The sequence below is a fragment of the Poecile atricapillus genome, chromosome 10 (assembly GCF_030490865.1).
Source record: "Poecile atricapillus isolate bPoeAtr1 chromosome 10, bPoeAtr1.hap1, whole genome shotgun sequence".
NCBI classification, from domain to species: Eukaryota; Metazoa; Chordata; class Aves; order Passeriformes; family Paridae; genus Poecile; species Poecile atricapillus.
In genome coordinates this window covers 13,094,466-13,119,412 of record NC_081258.1, presented here as the reverse complement: position 1 = coordinate 13,119,412, position 24,947 = coordinate 13,094,466, and the positions used below count along the sequence as shown (strand labels likewise).

Here is a 24,947-nt window from a genome sequence, read left to right as displayed (position 1 = left end):
CCTGGAGATTATTTCCACCCTTTACAGTGTTGCTATGAATTCCTAAAAGAAGGCTCTTCTACATTTTTGCTTTTCAGCAGATCATGGTTCGTCATCTTCTCTCAAATACAGTGAAAATGTTCCATTTTTATTAAAATGCAGTCTTTATCAAGCAAGATTTCTGCCAGTCCATTACATGTTTGCTGAGAGAGGTACTTCACATTCATGTATCTTCTTCCCTCTTCTCACATGAAACCACAGGAACGTTAAAAAAGAACCCCTTATGACATACAATGTTAAAATTCAAACAAAATAACAGAAAAAAAGATGAGGTTGTTACTTGTGCTGAACAGGTATGACCTCACACAGAAATTTGATTGTTTTTCTGATAGGCTGCATGTCTCAGACAGGTTTTATTAAACACTGTATGACACTAAAACATTTACAGCCAAAGAAATATTTCAGCTCAGGGAGGCTTTCTGCAAAACAAGGCATTGCTCTGCTCTCCTCCCTTCTGCTCTGACTCCTGCAGAGCTGGTTCAAATGCAGTCTGGCAACTCTAGCTAAAACCTTTTCTCTCCACTGCAATCAATCATATGCTGGTATTCAAACCTGCAGATTTATTTGTTTTCAGAAAACTCACACTTACGTAGAGAATTCATTAAATATACAAGTGAGGAGAGATTTGGATGCTGTTTTATATTATGTCTTTCAAAACTAAAATTACATTTAATTTTCTATAAGATATATAAGAAGATTTTAACTCCTCAGCTGTTGCATTTTGATGTGTTTAATAAGAATGTTTTCCTGTATTCCACTTACTAGCCTTTCAATATAGCTGTTAATTTAAATTCTTAAAATCAGAGAAGCATTTAGATTGAAAGACCTTTAAGATCAGAGTCTAACAGTAAACCTAACACTGCCAAGTCCACTGCATTCTTAGCTGGTCTGAGACTATTTATCTTGGTTTAAATCTTATAGTAACAATCAGCTTCTTCACCCAAATTAGACCCCATCAGTGAAAGCTGTAATTTCTTGTTCAGTGTTCTTTATGTCCATCTTTAGTAGTAAGAGAAGGAGCACGGGGCCTGTGGCCAGGCCTCTCCTGACTGTAACAGTGACAATTAACTGTACCAGTTACTGTGCACAGACACAGCTGCAGAGGGAAAGGTGCACTCTGGATTTGAGACTTCAAGATTTTGGGCACATAGACAGGATTTTTCTTGTTTGCTATTACAGCTGGCTTTTTAATCACAGACGTTTTCCTTGGGCAAAGGAAGCCTTTTTAAGGAACAAAATAAAAGGCAATCATCAGGATTTCACAGCTGCAATTTTACTGTATGCTATACATTGGATTTATCTCCAACAGCATGCAATGTAGCTGCCTCTTGATTATTTCAGTACAACCACCTAATCTAAATCTTTGGGTTTTGTTTTAATGACACAACCTCACAGTTATCGACAATGTATATCATTCTAGCATAGAATAATCCAAAATAAAAATTTCCCCAATGATACAACACTTCAGTAATAAAATTTGCTCTTTGTAGTAAGGACAAATACAGCATTGTTTGTGTAGTATGACACTGAGCAACCTATATGGCCAAGTGACCGATGTGCAGGGTGAGGACACTTGCAGGACTCCAGCCATAACGTTTATTGCATGAGATGACACTGATGACCCATCTCAACAAATAACTTGGCTGTCTTCTGTAGTTTCAACATAAGCTGAGGTCTTCTATATTTTCCCATACTAGATACACTGAGGTAAAAATAACTCCCTGACCTCCAGAGTGTAATATGACACATGAGGTTTAGTTTCCTTTATCCTCCTGCCTAAGCTCTAACACTAAAGCCCAAGTGTTTGCTCCTACTTCATTTAGTCTTCCAGACTCATATAAAAGTAAAGACAACAATAAGTGACCATGTGTCATTAAATCAGGTATTCAGAATGTTCATAGCCTGTGGGATTCCAACTGAGAAAAAGCAGTACTAAAAAACCTGGCAGTAAACTTTAAAAAAGTAAATACTTTCTTCTGGAACTAAAGTATACCCGTAAGTGTCTGAAGCATAGCTTTCAGTGTTTTCAAAAGTTTGATTTATGGCACTTCACAGTATGTGACTGGGAAGCTGAAAAGGCTTTTCATAGTTCTGGGGATCTTGCATAATTTGGGAAACTCTTGGTAGTTCTTAATTAGTCCACTACTATTTGCTCCATGGGACACTGTACACACCAAGTAATCAAGAGCCAAGCGAGGAACAAAGGAGCAGAGTGCAAAACACTCACAAAAAACCTGCTGAGAAATAATTTCTGAAAAGTTAGCAAAGTCAACCATCATTTTAATTTAAGGGCTGGATGCTTTCTAATAATAGCAAAGAATGGATTTGAAATTGGAACAACTATACTGGCAGACAAAAGACTAAACCCATTAACAAGGCTATCCTATTTACTGCAAAGGCAAATGGACTGGCAATAAATCCCAACTCTTAAAGACTATTTTAGCATTAAGATATTTTACATCTCAATTGTTAAGGTGCACTTTTAAATAGTAAGACATTCAGAAAATCTTCCTCATGGAAAATGTAGCAGGAACTTGAGTGACTTCAAAGGTGCTCTGATCTTTGTGAAACAACATGGTTTTGTTTCTTGTACAAGGCTTACTAATTAGAATTTATTTGTCACTCCTACCACACGTACATGAGTGTGTTCCCCTTAGAGGCAAAATGTATGAGATCAACATGTATTGGCATATTTGATCAACACACAAGGTGTAGAATCCATACAGAAAGGTCTTTGAGATTATGTTTCAGAAAACTTGACTTTTAAAGGCAACCTAAATTTGGATCAAATAAAACTACAGAATCCCCCAGAAGTCTGAAAGTTTAAGGAATAAAGGCTATTCTTACTTCTGTTCATCCAACTGTTCCTACATTGTAAAGTATTGTATTATTATAAGTTCTCTAAATAAAATAGCAGAGAACTTTTATTAAAGGTCCAACTTTATTTGTATTGTACAAACATTTCAGGGTAATTCTGTAAGTAAGAGAAAAGTAACAGGAGTGCACTAAAAGCAAAGATGGAAGAGTGGGATCAGCACTGATGGGGTTGTAGTGTAACATGCTGCATTCAAAGTGGCTCTGGTAAGGAACATCTGGTTGTATTTAAATGGCAAAGTTTGGACTCAGCATGATAACACAAACAAAATGATGACATTGGCTTCAGCCTCTGGTAACCAGCTGCTTGCAAACGAAGTGTCAATGTAACTACTGCTGAGTATGATCAGAAGCTTCTAATCTTCCATACCTTTTTTCTGCTTTTAATCAAGAGAGAGAGAGACAGGTAACACAAGCATATCAACAAAGGACTGACAATAATACAGGGGAATCTGTAACAGAAAGCATCTTAACTGTTTTGAAGAAAGTCTGAGCAGTTGTAGTAGAAGGCCAGAGTTACTCAAGATAAAAGAACAACCCAACCCAGCATATGTCTTCAAACTGTCTCATCCAGAAGAAATTTATTTAAATGCTGTTGAACTGGGTTACAAACATTAAAACTAAGGACTTCATATTCTCCAATCATTGCTCCCACATACTAATTTGGGACCTGAAACAAGAAAAAATACTTATTCTTAAGATGCTATTTTTTACAGCTACAAATCCTCCTTAGTTTGTTTTTATACATAATCACTTTTAATAGCCTTCAAAATAGACATGGACAAAGAGTATTATCTTTCAAAATCCCTGCAGTGTTATAAGACTTGTGAAACAATTATTCTAAATCCCATGTTGTTTTCCAGGAAAATGAAGACTGTGATTCATTCGCTCTCATTAATAAATAGCCAGATGCTCATGAAGCTAATTCAACATAGATAAGACAAGTTGTATAATCAAAGGGTAGGGTCTCAAAGCTGAATGATTTAGTTGTCTAGAACACTAAGCCAAACCATGTTTTAAAACAAGTATATGTACAAGGGACTGTTTTCTCCAAATAAACCCCCAAAACTGACCAGGAAAAACTTGATGTATTGCACATTCCTCTTGTAATAAAGAAGATTACATGAGCAAGACAAATGGAAAATGAAAATATAAGGTTTGTGACATTAATCAAAATAGTGATAAAAAAGTCCTAGAGACCACTGAAGTTTACCTAGAGACCGCTGAAGATGCAAATAGTTTTGCTGGTGTTTCTTTGCCCTCCTAGCAAAGTTAACATTTGAAAACTTGGCCATGTTTTAGAAGATATCTATTCCCACTTCTGCTTTCCAGTATGGACAGCACTGAACAAAACCAGCTTGCAATAATATGCAACAAAGATATGTATAAGCAAATGATAAATTTTGGTGAGAGTAGATGAGGCAGTGAAAAGAAAAAGGTACCTGAAAGGCAACAGAACCAGATAGCACAAATAAAATTAAAAGATGGGACATCAAAGCTTATTTTACAGTCTGTTTTAAAAAAAACTTCAGTATAGAGAAGCTAAGTTTTCCATAAAAGAAAGACTAATGTTAATCTTCAGAGTATTTAAATAACTGCAGTTGGACAAGACAGAGACATCCCACAGTTTCTGTTCCTTAAAGGGATATTTTCTACTACCTCCTGCTCTACTCCTAGCTTATTCCACATTTGTACTTTTGTGATTATGATAATAAAAAGCCTACCTTCATAGAAGTATTGTTTTCTGCCAGCTTAAGTGAGCAGAACTGCCTTACAGAGGGGGCTGGGCTAGTGCCAGCACCAGTCAAATGCTGAAGGCCAGTGGAGTTGAGGAGACATACAGCTAGGAGCAGGGGAAGGTATATATAGAAGCCTAAATTTTCTAATTGCATGGCACTTTGATGCTTGTAGTCACTCTCATATATAAATGACACTTATTTAAACCACCTAGCACAGAAATTTCTACGATGGAATGATGAAGGTAAAAAGAAAGGACAAAGTATAAGTGAATTTGTTTTTGTAAACAAAGTCACTCAGCTTTAACCAATGAAAAGAAACAGGTGCACTTACATTTATTTTTGAACTGACTCTGTTTCCTGAAATACATACTTAATACTGTGTTTGTTGTTTGAATTGATTAAGGTGAAAAATTACCAAAAAATAATCTCTGCTTTTAAGTACTTTTAAAAATTGTCATTTGCTGCGATCTGGCTAAACTCCCAGATTTATTGTCCTGGACAATTTCATGACCCCTGTGAATAACTCCTGCATCCACAGAATGTACATTTCAAAACAAACATCAAAGTGGTTCCAGGAGTCACTCTGTATGGTAGAATTTTAAAAAGAACCAGCATAAACCATCAAACACATGGCTGGAAGCAATATTTCCATCCTAAGTTCCAATTGTACGATGAGTACTACTTACATTTACACAGCACCCCTTCAGTGCTGACCCTTAAGGAGCTCAGTGCACGCTCATTCTTCCATGAATTAAGTGCATGAGCAACACATTCTTGGGGGACTTATGCTGTAAGGATATGCTTAAACTCACCAGAATGAACTTGTGAACAAGTACAAAGCTGATGTTCCAAATTCACTTAGATTTAATAGCAATTTTTACCCTGGTTTTGTCATGTTCTAAAACCATTTAATGAATATCATACAGATTTGGTTTCCTGTAATCTGATGTTATTTCAATTTGGTTTGTTTACAGGTATTTAATCAGTTTATTCTTCAAGCTTTTTGAGTTGAATTACATTTTCTAAGATATGTCTAAGAGGCAATATTAGTCAGACACAAAAAAGCAGATAGGGAAAAACTCAGACTAAACCAAAACTCAGTCTGACTTTGTTCTCATTAGCTAATTAGGTAAGATCCTAACTTGATTAAATTAGCATCAGATAAAACCCTAGGGGAAACTAAATCTTTTTTAGCTGTTTTTTTGTCTGCTAGCACTTAGAGAATACACACTCCTGTACAAATGTAACTTACCAGTGGCCATTTATGGAGCATCAGGGAAGAGCCATGTAATTTATGAAATCTGTAACAAGAGAAGAAATAAAGGAGTCCAGACTTACATTTTGCTTCCACAGTAATGTGGAAAAAGTTATTTATAAAATAGGAACCTTACCAAAATGGACAAAAATATCTATCTGGATGATTTTGCTGAGGTTTGCTTCTGCTCGCTTGCAAACATTTCAGAAGCATTGTCTAACTTTGTGATGGTGTCCTAACTTGGATCTCTCATGCCAAACTCTACAGTGTTCTAAGTTTTCATAATTTAGAGGCGAACTTCTATTTTGAAACCCTCAAATGGGCACTTTCTCTAACAAATACTTTTCAGAGTTCTAAAGTAAAATGTCCTTCTCTATACTTCCTGTATATGCCTAATAATTTGTTTCCTGTGTCTTGTCAGTTCTCATCTGTTTCTTGGTCCTAAAGGCAATTCTATAATTAGCTTGCATTTTATGAGTCCATTTTTTTGAGGAGTGAATTCTTTCTTCAGTAGATTCAATCATGAGAGAGTTTAAAAGGCAGTCTAGCAACAACTGAAATCAGCTGCATCTTTTACATTCACATTCAATCCACTTTTTGATTAATGAGTGAGACAACTGTTGCAAACACCCATCTACCTGAAAATTCTGTACTACAGAACACAGGGCACTAGCACATTTGTAGAATGGCCAAACACTATTACCACCTAATGACTGCTTTCTGGTTCATATTATCTTTGTAACAACAATCGGTTTCATACTGTAAGAATTTGATTATATTCTGGGGATGTCATCTACATTTTTATCTTCTGTCAGTGCTGTATAAGTGGCTTAAAAACAAAGAAATCGCCTATCAGGGCTGTTAAGCTCCCAGAAGGCAGCAGACTGGTTTTGTTTGGTGCTTTGAAAAACTGTCAGTAGCTTTAGCAGGTAACAGATTTAGCATAGCTTGTGTTTGACAAAATCCAAACAAAGAGTTGAGACAAACATAATTAAAGAGCTGAGATGATCCCGCTCCTGTAAAGTAGCGATCCTGTAGAGTCTGTTTTGCTATGGTGCTTTATAGTTTAGAAATAAAGTCTAATGTAATTATCTTCTTCATGTGCACTTAAAAAGCCAACTTTTAACAATAACAAAGAAAGTTTCTTAATTAATTTTTATCCAAACACAATGTAATGAATATCTGGAGATATAGATGAGTGCAGCAGTTGCTTGGTAGCCTGATTGTCTCTGTGACAACAAAGGAAAACAATTCCTTGATAAAACACACAACCTTTGAGAGAGGAAGCAGAATGGAAATCAGAAATGCAAGCATTGTGGCGATAGAATTGGACTCCACTATTGCATTTACTAGCACATTTATGGGTATTACAGTGCACACTTTGCCTTTCTCTCTTCTTTTACAGCTTTATAATTTTTATTTGCCCCTAAGATTTTTACCCTTTTGATAAACTTCACCTCTGTCTTATCTATGTTAGATAGTAGATAATAACCGTGAGCAGGGAAGGGAGGAGTAATTAAATAGTTTAGACTATCCTGTCTCCTGAGCCCTGTTGTCTTTCCAGGCACTGACCATCCCTTTGCCTCGTGGGGAGCAGCAAAAAGGTAATAAAAGAACATTAAGAGGGGGCTGTGGCCTGGGGTTCACTGGCTTAGATGGAGTAAAACTATTAATCTGCTGGAGGAAGACAAGAATGCTTTCATTACACCCTAGATATGTCTGCTAAATGGCGAATTCCTTACTATTATACTCAGACACCATAGGGCCCTTTTAAATCACTATTCTGGGAAGTCCACTGCATGTATTTTAACGGAGCCAGATTTGGGGTGTAGGTATACGCCTCTTGGAGGCTGGAACACACCAGTGGTAGTTCTATTTTCATTTCCATATCCACTATGACTGGAGCATAGGACCTATGCAGTAAAGCCCCAAAATATCACCAGATTTTAGGGTTTCCACCCTCTCAGGCCCCTCAGTCTCGAGCCGGAGGGTCTTTCAGGAGTAACTCATGCGGGTGTAACTCATGTGGATGTAACTTCGTGCAGCGCCCGCAGGGGCTTCAAGGGAGCTCCGTGTCCCCGAGGCCCTGAGGGACGGCGGGGGGAGGGCAGGGCCCCAGCCCGGGCAGGGAAAGGCGCCGTTCCCGTACCGTCACCGCTAAGGATCTTCTTCATGCGGCCCCCGCGGCAAAGGGGGAGGCTGGTCCCCGGCTGCGGCGGGGGAGGCGACCGCGGCTCTCCTCACCCACCGGTAGCGGAGGGGAGGCCGTGAGTTTCGTGGGGCAGCGGGGAGCCTCGGCCCTACAAACACCTCCCTGCGCACCAGCGGGTGCCGAAAGGTCCCGCGCAACCCCTGCGGAGCTGGTGGGCTCCTTGCGGCTTCTCCATCGGAGCGACCACGCGAGAGGTAGCGGACTTCTGCTGGCAAGGGGAGAGGAGGCGGTAAGGGAGGCGATGGCGGTGCGGCAGGGCGGGGAGGCGGGGACGGCGACGGCGATGCCGGCGTGGGGGGGGGGGGGCGGGGCGGACGTGCCGCCATCGCTTGTGGGGTGCCAACGGCCGGGGAGCATCCCGAGACAGCTCGAGGAAACGCGGTTCCGGCCAGCGGAGCCCCGGTGAGGTTTTGGCTTCCTTCCCACCTTTCCTTCGGCTTCCTTCACCTTGAGGGAAGGCTGGCAGGGAGCGGCCTCAGTGCGGAGGCTGCCGGCGGCGGTGCCTGCCCTGCAGAGCATCCGGGGCGGCGGCTTTGGACAGCCGGGCTGCTGCAAATGTGGGGCGGTAGCAAGATAAATGCCATGTGTGTTTTCATATTATTTTTAAAGGGCTCCTCTACTCAGACAGCCCCGTTTGAGGCGGGTGCCTGCAGCTGCTTCCTTTCCTGGGCTGTCCAGAAGGCTTGAAATCTGTGTGAACCTCGCTTATTTTATAAGAAGAAAGAGGGTCGCCACCGCTCGTGCGGAGCGGAGCGGCCTCCGAGAGTAGCAATGATACCCCTGCAGATGCCCCCTCCCTCCTGCCGCGGGACCCCCTCAGGGGCTCAGGCCGGCGGGACAGCCCTTCAGGTCGCGCTTATGGCGACTCGAGGGTGGTTTTGTGAAGCGTTCAGTGCTTTTTGGTAGTGGGTACCGGTAATTATAACCGCTCTGTTAGCGAGCAGGACACTGAAGTGGGCTTAGCGTGACCCTCAGGCCAGCACGCCTTTGCTTGCTGGCGTTTAGTAGTAATTTTTATTGTTTTATGTGTTTTTAAATGAAGCATGTTAACTACGATCCGATCAGGCGCGGCTGCAAGTGCCACCTAAAGAATACAGATGTGTGTAGCATGTGCCTTTTGGCATTATTTCCCTCCCTTTTAAAAGGTTTCTGCTTTTCTGCCCCAACTTGAAAAATAAGGTGAATTACTTTAACAAACTCTACTATCATTCCTTCTATCTTTACCTGTGGCTTATTGTATAAATTTCACCAGATGTTCCTCTCACTGCAGTAGCTTTGTGCACTCCCAGCCTAAATCAAGACTGATTAAAGTGCCTGTTGTGACCTTACTTCTTTTTTTTCCTTGGAGCTATAATAATGAAAAATACGAAAATATATGAAAATATGACTTACTACCATACTGATAAACTATCAAGTGAAAAAATTGCCATAGTAACTTCTCTTTCATACCTTTTTACATGATAAACATACCTTGTCGTTTTGTTTTAAAAACAATATTGCATATTGGATATTACAGCCAATTCTATTTGATCAAAAGTTTGTTAGTAGGATTTTTTTAAAAATTGTGCTAAAGATGGTGTGTTGGTATATGCAAGCACAAAAGACTTGGTTGAACATATTAGAACTTTACACTGGGATTTTTTTTTGTCACACGGGTCTCCTATTTGTTAAGCTTATGTATGGTAGGGCAGCAATTCTTCTCTCAGCAGAAAAAGAAAAACTTGGCAAACTCTAAGCCTTTCCCATGCAAATGTTCACAGTAAACATATAAATATATACATTGCCTAAATATATACACTGCCTTGAGTAAGCATTTCTGGGACTTACAGCCTTTGCTCTGTTGGTGCTTAAGTTGCTGAAGTCTTTGATGCCGTTTGCCTGTATGGAGCAATCTTGACTCTTGCTATAGAGCCAATCATTCATTGTGTTCAGAAATAGGAGTCTTACATTTGGTATATGTGAATAGCCAAAGTGTGTACGTAAAGCTGTGTTACAATGAGAGTTGTTTTATGCAATCAAGAACACCAGAAATCTTCGTTAATGAGTGGGTATCGTATAAAAGCACAGCAAACACAGTAAGCTTTTAGCAGTTTGGTACTTCAGCTTGGTCGTTAAATCACTTGCAAGTTCATCCCAGGTCGAATAACTGACAACTGTTCTGTTCAGTGGGGGAAAGGGAATCTTGGCAGATGGTTCCCCTTTCCCTCCCCTTCAAGGAGGGAAACCCTGTAACACAGTGTTAGTACATTGCTAATTGCATGTTAACCTTCGTCAGCTCTTCTCATACCTGGCCACGTGTTATAGGGCTTACCAGAAGATAAATTTTTGGTGAAACAGTGAAGTGATCCTAGTTTCAGGTCACTCTGTCCTGGTTTCATATCATAGCTTTCTATACCTACAGCAAATCCAGATCAGTTAAAAAAAAAAAAAAATCTACATATATCAGCAGAAAGATTCCTCAGAGCTGCAGTGATCAGCAAAAAAGAGTTGAAGACACTGTGTTGCACAAGGGTGGCAGAGCCTTGCATTAGCTGTAGCACTCCTGAGGCTGGATTTTGGCAGCCTTAGAGATTATTCTGATAGTATTTTTAGCTGCAGGATATTAAGATTATTGTATGTTAGAAAATGTATACTATTTGTCTCTGATTCTCCTCCTCCAAGCCTCTCTTCTGTTTCCACTGAAATAATGATCTTGTGACAGAATCATGGATTTTAATATATGTGTTTTTTTCTCTGCCATAGGTTCGGTTAGTCTCTGCTTTCCTTCTTCCTTGGTAAGTTTTTTTCCAGTTGGTCAAAGCTGCAGATTCTGATTCGATTTTAGATTAAGTGAAGTACTTGAAAGAAAAAACCTGCCAACACTTTTGATTTTGTCAAAGGTGGTATAACACATCACGTGATTCAGGCAAATAAGCCATTCCTGCCCTGAAGGCTTTAATGGGCCTGAAAAAAACAATCAAAACTAGAGAAGAGAGCTGTTGTACACACCTTCAAGCAAATCCTGGTTGTTGGCAGAATTTTGGAATAACTATAGTAGGCTCAGCTCAGAGGGGAAGAAGGAGAGTTATGGCACAAGACAGTCTAGGTTGTGAGATACTGCGATTGTTCTTTCCTGGGTGTAGATAGTAGGGTAAGAAACAGTCAAGGTCATCAGTAACAAAACTGTGGAACTGCAGTCACGTGCTGTTAATTGAGGTGGAGGCATTTGGGCAGGGACTGAGTCTGTAGTTGCAGGTAATTAGAAGCACCTCTGAACTCCAGACCATGAGGGAAATCATGGTTACTCTTTGTGCAAAAGTGGCTCCGCGTTAACACACCAGGTTTGATGTGATTTGAATTATTCAATTGACCTAAATCATCAAAATGCCTGAGTATGCCAAGTAATGTAAATGCTTCTGATTAATTTGTACTTTGAGAGGTGTTCAGGAGGACATGGGAATGATGATTAGGATATGTGAGTAAGAAATCATAAAGCTGTGTAGTTACCACCAAAACAGTGTTTGACATTCGTGATCAGTTCTTAACATATTTACACAGTTTTGTCCTGTTGCTGTAAGGGCTGAAAAAGAACATGGCATGTTTTCAAATGGCAGTTTGAAATTATTATGGATGCCATAATAATAGCTGTTGTATTGTTGTTTCTTCTGCTGACTTTTGTTCAGGGTGAATTGCCTTCTGAAAAACATTTGTGTCCTGTCCCGACTTCTTTTCATTGAAATGAAAAGACTCAGTTTGGAGTTGAATGATATTTTTATGCGTCACAAGTGTTCTTTTAAATCCACTTCTCACAGCCAAATTAGTAATGAAAATACCCGTTTTGTTAATTTGTTCTGCTGCTTTGCAGAGCTTGCTGATGACTGCATCATATTTATAATTGATTAATGATTATATGCATTTACAGATAATAACTTCCTCTTGTAAAGCAAACAAATAATCTTGTGAATTTATGGAGCACGTGTATTATTGAAGACTTAGCTCTACTACACCAGTAACGGCAAGTCAGACGGTAAGTGTAACAACAGGTGCGATAAATCTACTTTGCTTTTCCTTTGCAGTTTTGCTGACACTTGTCTGTAGTAACTCGTGTGTAGAAACTCTCTTCTAGTTAATTTAATTTTGTTGGAGGTGCCTCATTATAGTATGCAAGCTTTTAAGTTCTGAAGTGGCAGTGATTAGGTTCTGGAAGTTTGAAAATTTTGGTCTAATTATAAATGTGAAATTTGATGTCTTCTGATGTGTCTGTGATACTAGATGGTGACTCATATAAACAATAAAATGTGTATATAGTAATTAAGCATCTTTAAAGTGTTTATTTGGAGTATTGAGGGGAAAATAAACCAAAAGGCATCCAACTAAACAGATGGAGGATCTTACATTATTTAAAAGAACACAGTCTCTAAAGATTCATGAGTTGGACATGAATGATGTAATATTTTTCAATAAAAAAATTGTACTCCATTTCAGTTGAAGTTACTTTTTTAAGTGATTAAAATAATCTTTTTAATTTTCACATCTTCATTCTAGTTCAGGGATGTCAGGTCAGATATCCTGTGCTTTAGTATACCAGTGTTGGCTTTATGATAAAGGAGGGGTATTCTCTCCAGAAAGGTGTTGCCTGCAAGGGCTTGTATGTTCATATGTTACTAGATGCGCATGTAGTTTGTAGTTTGACTGCATGTTGACCTTTCAAAATTCCCATATTCAGGTTTTTTGTTCTCTCAGTTGACAAGTTTATTGTTGCAGTTAGAAAACCTTTTGTAAAATTAGTGTTACCCCAAAAAAAGCACAAAATACACCCCACACTAGATTAGCTGGTTTATTCTAATTGACCCAGATTTTCTTTTTTTTTTCCTATTGTATTGTAGAAGGCTGAAGTATACATTAAAGGTTTAATCAGGGGCAGGGTAAAGGAATAGTCATGAAATTAATTCTGGTAGATATATAGGGCCTATTCTTTATGCAGCTGATGAGCTAGTAAACTTAAACTTGTGTAAAATGAGTTTAATGGGTCTTATTCAGAATTATCAATGTCTTCTTGATCTAAGAGATTTTATTAGCAGTAACTTGCTTTTGGAAGGCATGGGAGCATTTTCTGGAAACTTCAGAAGGTGGCTCTTTTCCAGTCAGTCAGTTCTGATGCTGAGAGAAAAGGATAATTTCTGTGTCCTTAGATACTGTTAAATACAATTGTTAATGGAGGAATTTGGATTGAAACTACTGTAGGCCTTTATGTACAGTCTGTACTTTTAGATAACAGAGTAATGAGGCTGTGAATCTGGAGACAGTTCTGGGGAGGGAGCAAACTGTGGTGTCAGTTGGAAGTCAAGGGCATTGTGGAGTGAGTAGCTCTGCCTATGGCCCTTAGCAAGAGCCCTCAGTGCATTGGTAGCATGTTACTAGATCACTCATATATTATCTGTGTAAGCGCAGTAATTGGATTGGTATTTTTAGTATTGCAAGACATCTATGTTCATGCTTAGAATTTCCATCTTGTTCTTGTGGTGCTTCCTTATCTATAACATCTCACTGTCCTTCTTTCTGTTTTTTCTTCTGGTCTTCTCAAGATGTGAGTCTTTTAATTCTGTCCTTCCTACAGTTTTGTTTGTTTTCCTGACGGTAAAAGTTCCTCTCTCATCCTCAGTTATATAGGAATTTGTCTTTTGGTTTGTCTGTGTTGGTTCTGCTGTTTAACTGTGCATGAATTTGACTTTGTGTAAAAAAAACAAATATGAAGCAACAAGAGGTAATAATTTATATTTATAACTCATCGGGTAAAAAGGTGAAAAAAAGATTTTGCAAGAAAGTCATGGGATAAAAAAAAATTATAATGATTTCAGCTGTCTATATTTTGTTTTAGATTGTGATTTGGAGTCGTGGAGAATTCACAGTCTTTCCACAATGGCAGAAAGGACAGATGACACAAAATCACAAATTTCATTGGCTGCATACAGCCCCGTCAATAAATCAGAAAGGACAGATCCAAGTAGAACACAGGATGGAGACGAAAATACATTACAACTGAAGAAAGAAATATCTTTACTAAATGGGATAAGCCTTATAGTAGGCAACATGATTGGTTCAGGTATCTTTGTCTCTCCCAAAGGAGTTCTCATCTACAGCAAATCTTATGGATTGTCTTTAGTAATTTGGGCAGTTGGAGGGATATTTTCAGTCTTTGGAGCTCTCTGCTATGCTGAACTTGGAACCACTATTACCAAGTCAGGAGCCAGCTATGCATATATCTTGGAATCTTTTGGGAGCTTCATTGCATTTATTCGTTTGTGGACCTCGCTCCTCATTGTTGAACCAACTAGTCAGGCAGTCATTGCCATCACCTTTGCTAACTACATAGTTCAGCCTTTCTTCCCTTCTTGTGACCCTCCATATGTCGCTTGTCGCCTCATAGCAGCTGCTTGTGAATGTAAGTAGTTCTTGACATTTACTGTGGTAAGTTTTTCTCCAGGGTATGCTTTATTAAAACAAATCTTAGCCACACTCAGAATTGTTGCATACTGGATCTTCAATGGTTTGAGTTACAGTGGGGAAAAGAGCAATTCCAGCACATCAGTAACTTGCAGGTGTTCAGACAGTGAACCATTTTCTGATTTGGAAGCAGAACAAGGTATTGAACTCTTCAAGCTTACCTGGCAAAAATGGGGGTAAAAATTGTTTTCCCTTGAGAGAGATATTTTAAATCAAACCTCAGGATACTCTTGGTGTGGTCTTAAGAGCTGTTTCAGAATGGCTCTTATGCTATAAATTCTGGTGTAATTTGGTTTGCAATAATTTCTCAATGGTTACATAGTTCAGTTACTACTCTAGTTTCAAAAAGTCATTCATTCAAGATTATTCTTTATACTTGGGATTAACTGTTAATAACATTAGTACAGCAGTATGTGTGGTAAAACTGTTTTGAAAAGTGGAAATTTTGCGTGCACAAATAACTGAAATATTTGTTTTCATATAGCCAGCTCTGTTAGTCAATATAGAGGAACAGCTGCTCACACACTTCAAACTAGGACTCTTCTTCTGTATCAAAAGAACAAATCTGTATGATTGAATTGTATGTGTCTTACTTAATTTTAGGATTTTCCTATTAGATGTATTTTTATGCATATATTGCATTTCCAGTAAACACTGAAAACTGTATTTCAAACTGTAGGACAGTGCTTTGTGATGTACTGATAAATAGCCATGTGCTCTGGAGCCTGTCACCTGTATTGACATGATTTTGTATCAAAAAGCTAACACAGAACTTGAACTCTTTACTGCCAACAATTTGCTGCAAGGGTATGTGCTGCTTCTAGCTGGTTCCTTTTTGAGGCATCCGTTGGAAGAGCTCTAATGTCCCTTATTAGAGTTGTCTATAAAGGATAAGGAAAGGGTAATGACAGCAGTAACATGTCCTTCAGATATTTGACCTCTGGAACTGATTATGATTGCAGCTTCCCCTTTAATTTTTGGCATTTATTACTATTGTGAAAGTATTAACATGCTGGTTGATGGGAAAAATAATTACAAACTTATTCCAAGAATCTCCGTTTAATCAGTTCTGTTCCCTCCTTTCTTCCAAAGCATGAAGGGCCTGTAATGTCATGTTCACATTCCTTAAACAGGTATTGTCCCAAGATATCTTGGTACAAATCCAAGAGTGTGGGAGAGTCTGCTCCTCCATTTAAGGTATCCCCTCACTCTGAGGGCAGTTATCCCTTAAAAAAAGGAGTTTACTAAAAAACAAGAAATTACAACAAAGTGATTCAATTAAAATTATTATATAGTAGGTAGAGAAAAACACTGTGATGTCCTCTACATTTGCTACTAATAAAGAGGATTTAGCACCTCTTTTTTTAGTGGAGACACATGACAGCAGTATCACTCTCAGGCAGGTGGAAGAGTTTACTTTAGCAGTCTGTTTTATGGTTTAAGTCTGTGTTCTGCCCTGCTCTGAGTGTTAGTGCTAAGACTCACCCGTGCTCTACAACTTTGTTTAGCTGTTAAAGCTTAGACTTCTCCCTGTCCTAGCATGGCTGATTTTGTTTGTCAGATCAATAGCTCTGGATATGATTAATTCCTTAATAATGAAGCTGCTGGGAGTGGAAGTCTGCACACTGGTTAGGTACAGATTGTATGTGAGATTGGGTGGGTTTGTTGTGGGGCTTGCTTCTAGTTTTGTTTGTTGTTTTTTTTTTTAATTCTAGTAATAGCAATACTAAAGCTGGTGTAAGAGCAATCTTCGTGTTGTGCAGCATTATGTTGACAATCATTTTGGCAGTGGGGTGTCATCTGGTGCTACAGAACTAAACTTGACAGTTCTCAGAAACTTTAAGTAGCTAAACAATAATTAAATTAAAGAAAACAGTATTTTTTTTCCCTTATAAGGTACCAGAGTATCATTTCATCTGAAGCAGAGACCAAGCCCTAACTCTAATAATATTGAATCCCAATGAAAGTTGCTTTAAAAAATATGGCTGAAATAAACCCAGTGAGCAAATACTCCAGTTACTAATACAGAAGAGCAGAGACTGAGCAGGGTTGTTTTTTTTTTCCTGAGGGCTCTTCAGGAGCTGCAGCACTCATGACTTTTGAAATTTGATACAATTGGGTTTTTTTCCCCCTCATCTTGCCACGATGCCTCATCAGTTGAACCTCATTCAGCCTGTCCGGACTGTCTAACATACTAGTGACATACTTGTCCGAATATTATCTTTCTTTTGTTATCTTTCTAAAGTTATTGTTTTCAATTTGGTAGCTGTTACAAGGTTATTTTTATCTTAATAGTATTACAGTACTCTTGGATTATGGGAAAGGAAATAATATATTTTTTATATTTTATAAAAAATATATTTTTTATACATCTTTTTTATTTAATTTTTATTTACTGCTACCTTACTTCTGAAGCAATCAAGTTTACTTTCTATTTATATGTGTATTTAAAATGTGCAGTACAAGATAATTCTATGGAGATCAGTTGTATATAAACACTTTTTCACTAGCTAGAGAGAAATCTGAGAATTGGGAGAAATGCTGTTTCAAATACAGAAGTTTCAATAATATAGTGATAATTAGGCTAAGAAAAATATGTACCAAATTAGGATTTTCTTAAACAAAGAATACTGAAGTTACTGTATCCTATTCAGTATACAGCCCTTGAGTTCAGCCAGAGGTTGTCTGGCTCTCCGCTTCAGAGAAAGGTAATGAGTACATAAGCAAAATCTTGAGAGTTGTTGGAACTGTCTTGGGGAAGTTGATCATGTGAGTAAGTTTAGTCAGCAACTACAAAATATTTGTGAGATCTGAAAGTCTCATTTCACGTTTCATTGCAATCTTGTGAAATAGGTCTGACTAATTTATTTTGGGATAGAGGACTAAATACACTCAAAACACTCATTGCTTCCTACCAGTTTGTAAAAATCCAGACTACTGTTGTATTAGCTGTAAGGCATATGCTCTTTAGAACCACAGAATGGTTTAGTTTGGAAGGGACTTGTGCCAACCCCCTGCCATGGGCAAGGACACTTTCCACTATCACAGGTTGCTCCAAGCTCCATCTAACCTGGCCTTGAACGCTTCCAACAACGGGGCACTCCCAGCTTCTCTGGGCAACCTGTGCCAGTGCTTCATGACCCTCACATGGAAGAATTTCTTCATGACTCATAATCTAATCTAATCTAATCTACCTTCTTTCCAGTTCAAACCATTACCCCTTGTCCTCTCTGTACATGCCCTTGTAGAAGGGATACATTCTCTCTTCATAATACAGTTCAGTAGAACCGGAAAAGAATATTGTATCACCTATAACCATTCTTATCATTGCAGCTACTCCATGGATGCTGAACTCATCCTCAACTTAAGAACTAAGCATAACAAAAACTTCTCAAATGCTCTTTTAATATGTTTGCCCAAAGGGATTTCTAGATAATCTTTAATTTATTAGAACTATATTTGTACATTGAAATAAATTATTTCATGTATCAGTTTCTTTAGTTTCAGGGTAGTTGCCGAATACAGCTGATGAGGAATAACATTAGGAAAATGGGCATGTAATCAGGGAACAGGAAGGTCTTTCCTTCTGTCTGTTGAAAGAGTGTTTAAAACATCTGTTTCCTGCTGTTTTGTTGGAACCAGTGTTTTCAGTACCTATGTATTTGGTTTAGTTTAACCGTTAGTTTAACCATTTAGTTTAAGTATTAGTATAACAAGTAAGTGCATATTTAGATTACAGTTAAAAGCTTTGAAAAGTGAGTTAAACTGAGCATTGTTCAAATAGTCTTTTAATTTTTCTTTCTTCTTCCTTCATTAGGTCTTTTAACATTTATAAATTGTGCCTATGTTAAGTGGGGCACACGTGTGCAGGATATATTTACTTACGCTAAGGTCACTGCGCTTATTGTCATCATCATCACCGGACTTGTTAAAATATTCCAGGGTAAGCTTGTAAAATTAAAGTAAAAGTTTGTGCTTATCAGTTAAACTGAATGACTGGTCTAAAGACTGTTAACTGCCTCTTTGTGTTTTATGAAATACCTCAGTAAAAAAAGTATAATACAGCCTCTTTGAAAATACCAGTAATACTAATATTAGGCATTATCATGAAATCATGATATCTCATGTGTCGTGAGATATCCATCCTATCTCAGTTGACTTTGAACTTGGTAAAAGAAGCTAATTTATTGCTCAGCAATGTTGTGTTACTTACAGCCTGCAGTACAGAATTAAAAAGGAAGTGAAAACAGCAGTACACAGAGACAGGAAAATACAGTGGGAGTGATGAAAATTATAAATTTCTGTAAGGAACATGCTACTTTACAGTGAGATCAATTGAATATTTTTTTTTTACAAAATGAATCTGTGATCTGAAAGTGTCTGAACTTAAAGCACAAATTTGCTAAGAATACGTAGATAGATTTGTGAAGCTACACCTCTGTTTTTGCTCAGAGCCTGACTTCTGTAGCTGTTGAGAATTAGAAAGGGTGTGTGTTGGGCATTGTGCCTTCAGGTTAAGAGAGATTCTGAACTTAATTTTGTTCTAAACGTTTCCTTTGAGAAGAATTTGTTGGTGTGTTAGCTTAAGAAAATGATCCTGCTTTCAAAGCTGCCATAAATGTTTGTCTTTCCTTGGCAATCTGACAATTTATGTTCTTTGCTTTAACTGGTTATTGTTGAAAGTTCATGAGCAAGATAAATACTGTGAACCAATCAAGAATATGAGCATGTGGGCACCAGCTTTAATCCTTAGCATATCTGCCCATCCCTTGTTTTGTAGATACTGAGGTCGTTCACATCTAATTTCCTTGACATTGTCTCCTTCTGTTCCTAACTCAGCAGTTACTCCACCTATGTTTGTGCCAAGGGAGTTGCAACATCTGATTGGGATAAAGAGTAGAGAAGAGCAATACGTAAAGATATTTTAGAGGCCTCAAATATTACAGTTTTACCGGAGTGACTACAGGATGCATAGTATGGGGCACATTTTGGAGTTACACAGTTACTTGCCTTTCTGGTTTTGGTGGTTTTGTGTGTGTTTGTATATATATATATATATATATATATATATATATATATATATATATATGTAGTTTGAATATATAAACTGTGATTGATGAACTTGTCTTGCCTTGCTGCTTAAAGTCAAAAGATGGCACAAGTTTTCACAAATACTGGTCAAAAAAACATACATACACTTTTAGCTTGGGAAAATTTTATCTTAACAGTAATACTTAATTCTCTGTTAATTTTTCTCAGTTTTCTATTTTTAGTAGCAAAACCTAAAACATCCATGTAGGTGTTTGTGTGGAGTTTTCTTGACATTGTTATCTAAAGTAATTTGTAATCTTTGTTTTTCTGCATAGACTGAAAATTTAAAAGTAGATAGGAGAGTGGGTTATTTTCTAAATATATATGTCATAAACCCTCACACTTAACCTGAGTACTATCACTGCCAGTTGTTTATAGCTTAGTCTGAACTTAATGTTCCTGAACTTTCTGTGCCACTGTGGACAAACCAGGTGTTTAGCTGAAGAATAATACCATAGACACCCAATAATTTTTAGTAGTTTTAAATGCCATAGCTTCTTAAGGCTAAAATGTGGAGTAGAATTGAAAAAAAAGGTCTTAATAAACAGTTTTGAAGGAGTTAGGGTTTCTGAGGTGTTTTTGTAATTGTGTGCCACATAGGAAAATATTGCTTACTGTGTTTTATTATCCTGCCCTTCATTGCTTCTTTTCCACACAGGACATATATGGCATTTTAAGGACTCTTTTGAGGGATCCTCTACTGATATTGGAGAAATCTCCCTTGCATTGTATTCTGCCTTATTTTCTTACTCTGGTTGGGATACACTCAATTACGTAACAGAAGAAATCAAAAACCCGGAAAGGTAAATGATTTGAGCGTTCTAAATGTGGATGGTTCCCAAGTTGCTGGGTTTGGGGCTGTTATTCACTAATAAATTCTGAGCTTACACAGATATGAGTAGAACTGCTCTACTGGTGAGGCTGTGGATGATCACTAGCAAAGATTTACTAAAGTCCATTAAAAATGAAAAAGAAATTAAAACATAACGAGTAAGTGTAGATGATTGCGGAATGCTGTATTCAGTGCTAGATAAGCTTTCAGTTCAAGATGTTGTTACTATATATTATAATAGGTCTCAATGTTGCAGTGGAACAGGTACCTAAGTGTTGTCTGTGTTTACTTGTGCATTCATTCTGATTTAATATTTAAGAATATTAATCTTTTCCATGAATTTATGCTCTAGAAATGTGACTGGCTAATCCTGCCCAGTTGTGAGTCTGTAAGCAGACACCTTTATGTTAGAATATCCTCTTTTATAATTTTTACATCCTATTATAAGCAACAGCTCAGGTTGCTGTAGCTGAATGATAAAGAATGAATGAGATGTTTTTTAATTCTCCCAACTGATTTTGACTTTTGCAGTTTATTCCCATCTATGTTGGATGTTGAGTTTTATGCTGAGCATTTATCTAACTGGGAAAGTTGTGGCTAAGTACTTTAACTCTAAAAAAACCCTAGCTTTTTTTTCGTTAGATTGAATTCGAGATTGACATCCAGATTAAATCCTCTTGCAAAGATTTGGTACACATATTCAGAAGACATACATTTTGTATTTTCATCAGTCATTTGGTCCTTCAAATCACTTTTTTTTTTCTGCTGAGGAGCTTCTTTTTTGAGTATTGTTGCAATGCCTTTTCTTTTTAAAATTAATATAGTGTTATCAGTTTGATAGCTCTTCTGTTAGGTGTGTTGTTTTGAAAAACAATTTTTCTCACAGTATATTTAGCTGATGAAAATTTCCTCATAATAATTTCCTCTAGATAGGCATCAGTGCCTAATACAAGCTTCATTCTTGGTAGAATGGTAGCTGGTAAAGTGAATTTCAAATTGCAGCTTTCTGCATTGAAAGTTCTTGAGAATAATGAGGTATTTCAGACTTCTACAAAACTACTACAGGAATTACAGATTTTTCATGTTCACTTGATTGGTAGTGCCTTCATGCTTGTCTACCCAAAAGTTGCAATCCACAGATCACTTTTGACATCTTCCCTTGGTGTTAATCTTGGATGATGCAAAGTCCTTAAAATGCTATTTCAGATTTTTGTTACATTGTGCAATATTTCTGAATTAAATTCACAGTTTTCTGCTCCCTTTTTTACTCTGTGCTGGGTGGGATTCATGGGTCTCTTACTGTGAGTGTGCAACCTGAAAGAAGAGTCAGTTACTAATTTACTGATTAATATGAAGGATTGTGAGGTATGTTTGTTTTCTACTTCCATGGCAGCAGACAGAAACAGCTGAACTTCTGGGCCTCAGGAATTTTATGAGGAAACTTTCAAAGTTTTAGTCAGACTGATAATTTTTATCCCTTGGGCTTCTTTTTTTTTAGGTTCTTTTTGTTGTTGTTATTGAAAACAATGTTCATGGCAAATGCACATCAATGCCACCCTGCTGTGTTTGATTTCAAACTGAGCAAATGTGAGAGTAACACTCTTGGTTCTGCTTTCCCTTTTGAAACATTTGAATATTTCTGTGAGGTTTGAGGAAAGAATAAGGCTGAGAAAAGCCAAAGCCTAACATTAAAAATCCCCTTCTGCTCTGTTGTTTCTTTCTGTGGAGCTGCACACTCAGGGCTGTGAGTTTATCTCACAGTTAACTCTTATTTGCTCCCATCTAAAGGTTAGCAGTGTTTTCCTGTTACTCTTGACTTTTTTTTGTATAACTTTCTTCACATGGGTTTGCTAGTAAGATACACCACATGCTAGGGCTCATAGCTGTTCAGCAGTTTTAGATCTGCATCTCTGTTGTGTGGCCCAGTTAGTTTGTTCTCTGCAGCAGTGAGTGCAGATGGGAAGAACAGGGGTTTGGTTTAATAAATCTCCCTGCATCAGTTCCAGAAGTAAGTGCTGTAAAGACAGCCCATTCCCTAGGGAGAAGGAGTGCAGTACCTCAGAGCTCTGCTTCTTTGGGTTCTAATTGTGATAATTAGCATGGACATTAGGACATTAGGAAATAATTTAAAGCATGTAAGTTTGAAGGCTCTTACTACAGATCTGGAAACCTTGAAGTTAAAGTATTTGAAGAGCAGTTACAGAGAATCCCTTTTTACACATAATTTAGGTTTTAAGTTACTATAAAAATCAGATTTTTTTCCCAGTCTTCTATATTAGAATTTCTAGCTATAAAAGAAACCAAACTCTGATTCCAGAGATACCTTTTTTTAAAATCTTTATGCTGGCTTCATTATTTTTCTCTCTATTGTAAATGATACAAATAAATAACTTTAATCTGTTACTAATAGAATTTTTCTTTTTCTGCAGTTGTGGGTTTTGGAGTTTTGTTCTTATTTGTCTTACAGGAACTTGCCCCTGGCTATTGCAGTATCTATGCCAGTTGTGACTGTTATCTATATTATGACCAATATAGCTTATTATACAGTGCTGGATGCTCATGCTGTTCTCGCTAGTGATGCTGTGGCAGTGGTAAGTTGACCAAGTGTTACAAACGAGTGCTTGAGATCACTTAAAAAATCATTGGTAAGAGTATGAGCAAAAACCAGAATCAGTATTAAGCAACAGCACACTAAGTTCATTGGCAAGATTCACTCTACTACTTACAGGATAGTTAAGGCACAACAAGGTAAAAACAAGCAACAACAAAACCAAGCACAATCCAAGCAATCAAAATAGAAATGAACCGAGAACTGTCTTAAGAGTGTGTGTGTGTGTCTGTGAGTGTGACAAAAGGATGGTGAGAGCAGGGGCAAAAAGGAATGCAGCCTTTAAGCTTAACAACACTCAAACCTAGCTTTAACTTAACTTATACCTTAAGATTAGTTGTAGCTTTGTGTTAACAATTTAACAACCAAATTGTACTTAGCAGTGTTTAGCCTAGCTTACGACTTCTAAGTCACACTCAGCAACTTAACAAAACAACACTTAGCAGCATTAACTTAGCTCATAACTTAACTTTACTTAGGGGCCTAACTTAGATATCTAAGGTACTTGAACATCTAAGAAAGCAGTGTTTCTCCCAGATTTATTACAGTATATGTGCACGTTTATGTACCCAGACAGAATGAGTGTAAGCGTGGTACCTGTGAATTCCCCTCAGAGGTCAGTGAAATACTCACTTCAGATGCCTTTACATCTTCCAGCGGGCAAAGGGTCACTCCTCGAGGAGTTACTTAATCCAAACAAATGTAAAAGCCAGTACACAGTCTACTGTCTGTCCTGATTTCTGTAAAGCAACACAGGTTTTTCCCTAACAGAATTTGGAAAATACATTCCTTTGACAGCAGTGAAATTCTCCAGTCCAGCCTATCTCTACTGCTCCTGCCCCTTGTCCTCACAAAGGTTTGGACAGCTGGATGGTGAATGGCATCAGGAAAAGTGACCCACCCTGGGAGACTGGCAGAGTCTTTCCCTGGGGGCCTGCCCAGTCGATCTTCCTGAACACAGCAAGTGACAGCACTGCAGCAGCATCAGTGGCCAGATAAAGGAAGGGAGATGAATGCCTGAAAATTACTGGACGTGTGAAACCCAGGCCTAAATATATACATTTATTTAGATGTTCTTTGAGATAGGTTTTTTGCCAAGAGTGAGTGTATCTTTATCTTTGAGTCCATGCATACATTTATGAATATATACATGCTGTGCAGCTTTACATGAAATTGTAATATTCAGAACTGGACAGATCAGGTTTTCCTCTCTACTATGGGATATATCTGAACATGGAGGAGAAAAAAAGGAAGACATAAAAATTATGTAAACTCAGTCTAATTGCATACAGAGATAATGAGTGACCAAGAAAAGAATGAAAAAATATATTTGTGAGTTCCAAAATTATTTTAGATGTTCTAGTTGTTGGGCTAATTTTAATGGAACTTAAAGAATGCTATAGATTTCTGGAAATACAAACATTTAATTTTTCGCTGTATCTCAGGTTTGTCAAATACCTGTATATAAAAGCTGAACTAATGTTCTATCTAAAGGCATTTTTGCTGAGATGTCTCATCAGCTGGCAAACAATGCTCTTCTGATTGCTGCTGCTTCCATCCCTTCTAGAATAATCAGGTGAAAGTACAGCTGAAGTTTAATGCTTAACACGTGAGCTATTGAAGATTCTTTCTCTTTGATGTGAACAGTTTAATGAAACTGACTTTAAACTTGATCTGCTAAGACATTAACAAAGTGTGTGGGCCTCCGGAAGGATGTCTGTACAATGGAGGAGTTGACACTGAGGACGTGACACATCCATGACATGTACTTTGCATTATGTACAAAGTGAGATTGGGTTGCACTAGGGGAGTGC

General features: G+C 37.8%; 1 protein-coding gene and 1 long non-coding RNA gene across 8 annotated transcripts in view; one reads left to right on the top strand and one right to left on the bottom strand.

Moving 5' to 3' along the window:
- Positions 1–2,998: 2,998 nt before the first annotated feature.
- On the bottom strand, positions 2,999–8,154 carry LOC131582390 (uncharacterized). The gene is made up of 3 exons (XR_009278332.1): positions 8,057–8,154; positions 5,905–5,953; positions 2,999–3,583 (listed from the first exon to the last, which is right to left on the bottom strand). It is a non-coding gene; the product is annotated as an uncharacterized LOC131582390 (long non-coding RNA).
- Positions 8,107–24,947, top strand: part of SLC7A6 (solute carrier family 7 member 6) — a 29,721-nt gene continuing 12,880 nt past the window's right edge. The window contains exons 1-7 of one of the 7 annotated variants that reach the window (XM_058845523.1): positions 8,109–8,348; positions 10,862–10,893; positions 12,021–12,125; positions 13,977–14,540; positions 18,420–18,545; positions 20,352–20,496; positions 22,993–23,116. In XM_058845523.1, coding sequence (XP_058701506.1) covers positions 14,018–14,540; positions 18,420–18,545; positions 20,352–20,496; positions 22,993–23,116 — 918 coding nt within the window. In that variant the 5' untranslated portion in view covers positions 8,109–8,348; positions 10,862–10,893; positions 12,021–12,125; positions 13,977–14,017. Of the gene's footprint in view, positions 8,349–8,418; positions 8,527–10,861; positions 10,894–12,020; positions 12,126–13,976; positions 14,541–18,419; positions 18,546–20,351; positions 20,497–22,992; positions 23,117–24,947 lie in introns of those variants that run through there. The other 6 variants (XM_058845520.1, XM_058845517.1, XM_058845518.1 and 3 more) reach the window with 6 other exon arrangements.